Source organism: Nematolebias whitei, chromosome 14 (genome assembly GCF_014905685.2).
Source record: "Nematolebias whitei isolate Nwh7 chromosome 14, NemWhi1, whole genome shotgun sequence".
NCBI lineage: Eukaryota > Metazoa > Chordata > Actinopteri > Cyprinodontiformes > Rivulidae > Nematolebias > Nematolebias whitei.
This window is the reverse complement of record NC_056511.1, coordinates 2216588-2223006: the sequence shown is the minus strand read 5'-3', so window position 1 is coordinate 2223006 and position 6419 is coordinate 2216588. Positions and strand designations below refer to the sequence as shown.

Genomic DNA, 6419 nt, shown 5'->3' with positions numbered 1-6419 from the left:
ATGGAGTAGTGATGAGTGAGTGATGGAGTAGTGATGAGTGAGTGATGAAGCAGTGATGGAGGAGTGATGGAGTGATGGTGGAAAGAGTGATAGAGGAGTGATGAGTGAGTGATGGTGGAAAGAGTGATGGAGGAGTGATGGAGTGATGATGGAGGAGTGAGTGAGTGATGGAGGAGTGATGATGAAGGAGTGATGAGTGAGTGATGGTGGAAAGAGTGATGAAGCAGTGATGGAGTGATGATGGAGGAGTGAGTGAGTGATGGAGGAGTGAGTGAGTGAGTGATGGAGGAGTGATGAAGCAGTGATGGAGGTGTTGTTCTGCGTCTCTCAGCAGCATCTCTCAGGACGATGACTTCGTCTTCGAGGATTTCGCTCGCCTGCGGCTCAAAGGCGTCGTAGACGACAAGGATGAGGACTGCTAGGAGCTCGCCGAGGCTGCACGCCCGCTTCACGCACGCGTACACACAGACACACACACAGAAACACACACAGACACACACACAGACACAAACACAGACACACACACAGAGACACACACACACACACACACACACACACACACACACACACACACACACACACACACACACACACACACACACACACAGACACACACACACACACACACACAGACACACACACACAGATACACACACACAGACACACACACACAGAAACACACACACAGACACACACACACAGAAACAAACACACACAGAAACACACACAGAAACACACACACGGTTACATTCCCCGGCGGAGCGTTTGGACGAGGGCACGACGGGACGCCGTTCTTCCCCTCCTGCTTCAGCCGCCATCTTTCTGTCGTCGTGTTTGTCTGAAGGCGGGAAACGCAGCCAGTGGGCGGGGCTTAGAGCAGAGGGTTCGCTGCGTTGCTTCTGAATGTTTGTCGGTCGCTGTCGTGTACAAAGAGAATCTATATTTGAAACAGATCTGTATCAGTTTGAGCCGCCAGTTCAGAGGAGCCATCTTTGTTTTTGTTTCCTCCCACTGAATCTCACCAGCATCCTCCTGCTCCTCCTCCTCCTGCTTCTCCTGCTCCTCTTCCTCCTCCTGCTCCTCCTCCTGCTGTTCCTTCTCCTCCTGCTGCTCCTCCTCCTGCTGTTCCTTCTCCTGCTGCTCCTCTTCCTCCTCCTTCTCCTGCTCCTCCTCCTGCTGCTCCTCTTCCTCCTGCTGCTCCTCCTGCTCCTCCTGTTTTCTTCAGATAATGAAACTAAGTGAATATTTTTGAGGAACTCGTTTCTCCTCGATCATCAGCTCCAAAAACTTTTATTTCCAACTTTCTGTTCAGAGTTCTTTAAAACAAACAAACAAAGAAAGAATAAAATGTTGATTTGGATCAAATGTTTCTAAACTGTTAGTAAAATAATCTCCTCCAAAACATCAAAGGAAGTCACGACGCGAGGAATAAAAAGCGATTTCAATCATTTCATAAAGTCCGGAGATCTCAGCGTTTTGTTAAACCAGAACCAGAACCTCCACAGACTCGGAGCCGTTTGGACCTTCAGCTGATCCTGGTTCTGTTTTTATAAACCGGTCGTTTCAACTCAGACCAACTGAATGAAACCCGAGTTGAACCGGGTCGCGCTGCAGCTGGACCAGAACTTGTTGAACGGGTCGATCGTTGCTGCGACGGCGTTCAGTTCGAACAAAGAAAACGATTTTAAAACATTTAATTCAGTAACTTGTTGTTCTGTTGACGGATCGTCTGAACGGATCAGGTCTGAACGGATCAGGTCTGAACGGATCAGGTCTGAACGGATCAGGTCTGAACGTCAGAACTTTATTTTGAGCTCTCGGTTCTCCGGGCTTTGTTCTGAGCCTCGGAACAGAATCTGAAGGTTCTGGTTCTGGATGGTCTTTGACGTGTTTGCTTGGTTCCTCCTCGTCTCTGTCGTTTCATCAAAGACGCTTCAGATGAACAAAGTCGGCCCGTCAGAACTGATCGGACCGCACCAGAGTCCCCCTCCCTCCTTCCTCCTCTTCATCTCGACCGTCCGTCGACTCTTTTAATCTGTTAAGCTCCGCCCCCTTCCAGTCAATCAGGTGTTTGGACTCGTCCTCGTTTCAGGAGATGCAGAATGTTCTGACGTCTCCGGGTCGAGTCCTCCTCCTCGCAGCTCAGCAGAGCGCTCTGGTTCTGGTTCTGGTTCTGGTTCTGTCCTCCCTTGCTGTGCATCTCTGGGCTAACTCTGCTACGTGTGAAATCTTTTGACAAGTGCCACGCCCGGCCTGTGCGGCGCTCACATCACCTCTGAAACAGGAAGTGATCTGTGGCCCCAGGAAACAGATCATTGATTATTGATTATTATTCTGCTTCTGATTATTATTATTATTATTATTAATATTAATATGGTGACTCTTCTTTCTTCTACTGTATCAGCGACCATGATTATCCTCATAATCAGTTCAGTGTATTGTTTGGCCATGTATTTTTTATTTTCAGATTTTTATTTTAGTTTTTATTATTAAAGTTGAAACGAACTATCAGAACCTGCTGTTGTCTGCTTTCTTCACGTCTGCAACAGAACTCACTCGGATCTAAAATGGGTCGGGTCAAAGGTCAGACTCTTCTGAGGAGTCCGAGACAGAAAACTCAGCCCAAGTCCAAAGAGCCCCTCGGGAGATGAACCGAGTCTTGTTTCAGGAACTTACGAGACGAGACACTGGACAAGGATTCAGCTGAACCTTCAAGTTTGACATGAGGCTGGACCCTGAACTGGTCCGGCTGTGGTTCTGGTCCCAGCTGTTCATAACAAGAACCAGCAGGGGGCAGCAGAGCATTCAGAATTTATTTAATTGGATCATTGAAACATTAACAAATAAATGACTTATTCACAACAATTCTATAACAAACGTACAGAAATATACACAGCTCCTATTGTATTCAAATAGTTGGGTAGCTTTCAGAAGTAACGTTGAGCTTCTCAAGTTATCAGTAATATTTAAGAAGTTTTTTATTTGAAAATAAAAAAAAAAACAGCGAAGAACAAAAGTCCAAGAATGGAGCCCTGAGGAACCACAAACTGGGTCTTGTTAAGACGTCCTGCGGCCCAAACATCTAATACAACCGTCCCAACTAATAATTGGCACATCATGGTCTTTATTTTGATGTAAACTGATTTTCACTAAAAACAGAAGTTCTCTGTCAGAAAACTTATTATTAAAATAAATAAATACAAGTTGTTTTTGTTTTTAATGTTCGTGTCGCAGCAGCTGAAGTCCTTTTTTTCAGGATCCTAAATTAAACATTTATTTTGAAAATCCTCCAGTGACCCAACATCACCAAAGAGCCTGAAACACAGAAATGTACCCCCCCCCACACCCCCCCACACACACACACCCACACAGGATGGTACAGCACATGTTCTTAAGCCCCGCCCCCTCAATGTAAACATCCCCTCTTCCTGTTTTCTGGGTCACTGGAGCTCATGTCCAGTAGTCGGTGCAAGACTGGACACCCAGGTCTCAGTCCATCACAGGGACACCTGGACAGGTCTCCAGTCCATCACAGGGACACCTGGAAAGGTCTCCAGTCCATCACAGGGACACCTGGACAGGTGAAAACAGATTAAACTTGTTTTAAATAAAAATAAAAGCTTGTTTTTCATGGGGTCCTGTTTTTGTTTATTCATTTTTGTGACACATTTAATTATATTTAGTTATTTGTGCGCCAAAGAGCGGTCATGTGACACTATGTTTGCATGTGAGGGGAGTGGGCGGGGCTTAAAGCTCAATCTTTAGTGCACAGACTCTGGTTCCAAAAATCCAACATGGCAGCCGGGTCGTGCTGGTTTCAGTTCCCAACAGCCGGAGCAGGCAGGAAGTCTGGTCCTGAGTTAACACACATGTCGATGGTTCAGACCCTCGTCTTCATCGTTTACGACCCACCATCATCATCATCCCTCCATAAAGTGAAGCTTTACAGCCGGCAGCAGGTTAATGGTTCACCTGTGGACAGGTGACAGGAAACAGATCAGAGGTCACATGATCTACATGATGTCATCATACATTTTATAAACTGCCCCAAACCTTCAATTCTTCTTTTGTTTCCATGTTTTATTCTGACGGTCAAACGATTTAAAGATTTTTTTATTTACTTTTATTTAAATCATCACTGAGATTTTCCTTCTGGTTCAGACTTTGTTCTGGTTAAATAATGTGGATCAGTTGATCCTGAAGGATCATTAACAGAACCCACACTGTGGGAGCTCAGGAGAGCGACGCTCTTTTTTACGGAGCTTCCTTAAATGCACCATTTAATAAAACTTTGCTGATATTTTGCACAAATTAAAAGTTACTCAGTTTCTGCATGTTGGACAAGGATCCACGGATCTCCTGTGGTCCAGATGGTTCAGATCCTACAGCCTCCTCTGGACCTCGATCTGCAGGATCCCCAGGTCTCCTGGTTCTTCAGGATGAAGATGGTTCTGGATTGTTCTGCTGCAGAACCCGAGCCTCTGAACAATTATCTGTTTTTATTTCAATCTGATAAACTTACAGTTATTTTTACAATAAGCCTCCGTGAAAAACACACGTGACATAAAACATTATTTTCACATGAATAAATTGATTTTTCTTCATTTTTCTTTGTCCAGTGCAACAATTTGAACAGTTGTTTCCAAAAATGTTTAAATTTCGTGTTTGTTTCAGATATTTGTCAGCAGCCGTTAAAACAGAAGTTCAAATATCAATAAAACAAAAATCAAACACTTGAAAGAAACTGAAGCTGAGAATTATTGAGGCTTTTATGTGATTTTACTGCAGCAACACATAAATACTCATCAGTGTAAAACAATAAATCTCCCATAAATCCATAAACACGCAGACAATTCCTCTGCAGGAGACAGAAGGAGGTTGATGGTTTGAATCCCTGCAGAGGAACGAGACGATCAAACAGGTTTTAATATTTACATTGAAATATGATGGAGGGATGATGGATGAAGGATAATGGATGAAGGGAGGGATGATGGAGGGATGGGTGGTGGATGAAGGGATGGATGGGTTAAGAATGGATGGATTTATGATAGAGGGATGTATGATGGAGGGATCAATGGAGGATGAATGAATTTTGAATGGAAGGATGGGTGATAGAGGGATGGAAGGATGGATGATGGAGGGATGGATGGATTATTAATGGTTGGAGGGATGGATGATGGAGAGATTGATGGAGGATGAATGACTTATGAATGGAAAGATTGATGATGGATGGATGGATGATGGATGGATGAAGGGATGGATGTTAGATGGATGATGGAGGGATGGATGTATTATGACTGGATGGATGATGGAGGGATGGATGGATTATGAATGAATAGATGATAGAGTGATGGTTGCTGGATGATAAAGAGATGGATGGATGGATGGATGGATGGATGATGGAGAAATGGATGGATGGATGATGGAAAGATGGATGGATGGATGATGCAGGATGAAGAGATGTTGTTGGATGGATGATGGAAGGACGAAAGGTTGTTGGATCGTTGGTGTGATGGATGGATGATGGAGAGATGGATGGATGGATGGATGAGTGATGGTTGTTGGATGATGGAGAGATCAATGGAGGATGAATGACTTATGAATGGAAAGATCGATGATGGAGAGATGGATGGATGGATGGATGGATGAAGGGATGATGTTAGATGGATGATGGAGGGATTATGAATTGATGGATGGATGATAGAGGAATGGATGGATGGATGATGGAGAGATGGATGGATGGATGGATGATGGAGAGATGGATGGATGAGTGATGGTTGTTGGATGATGGCGAGATGGATGGATGGATGATGGAGAGATGGATGGATGAGTGATGGTTGTTGGATGATGGAGAGATGGATGGATGGATGGATGGATGGATGGATGGATGATGGAGGATGAAGGGATGTTGTTGGATGGATAGCGAGAAGGACGATAGGTTGGTTGGATCATTGGTTGGATGGATGGATGGATGGATGGATGGATGGATTGATGGATGGATGGTGGTTAGAACCCTTCAGGTCTTTTGAAGTCTCTGGTTCTTCTGGTGGAGAACCAGTAGAACCTGCAAACATGGCTCAGGTTTCATATGAAGACCTGAGGTTCTGATCCGGAGTGAAACTGGGTCACAGGTTCTGGTCCTGAAAACCTGACTGAATGAATCCAGTTTAAAGTTGAGCAGTAAAAACCCATAAATCCTGATTCACTGTTGGTTCTGTTGAACCGGACCTGGTCTCATCAATGACGACTTTATTTTTATTTTCCTGGACTTTTTCTGTTCTGGTTTCATGTTTGAACTGCAGTGGAACAGTGGTTCAGTGGTTCAGTGGAAATGGGGCTGCGATCAACCTCCCAGCTGTTTCATTTGTCCGTTGTCCCTCTGATGGACCGGAGACCTGTCCAGGTGTCCCTCTGATGGA

At 44.7% G+C, this 6419-nt stretch overlaps 1 protein-coding gene and 1 pseudogene across 1 annotated transcript in view; one reads left to right on the top strand and one right to left on the bottom strand.

The window, feature by feature from the left end:
* The window catches only part of LOC119420737 (arrestin red cell), a 5082-nt gene extending 4600 nt beyond the window's left edge, over positions 1 to 482 (top strand). The window contains exon 11 of the mRNA XM_037688167.1: positions 332 to 482. Within this exon, the coding sequence (XP_037544095.1) occupies positions 332 to 422 (91 nt within the window). The 3' untranslated portion in view covers positions 423 to 482. The remainder of the gene's footprint in view (positions 1 to 331) is intronic.
* The window catches only part of LOC119420771, a 261041-nt pseudogene that overhangs the window by 251703 nt on the left and 2919 nt on the right, over positions 1 to 6419 (bottom strand).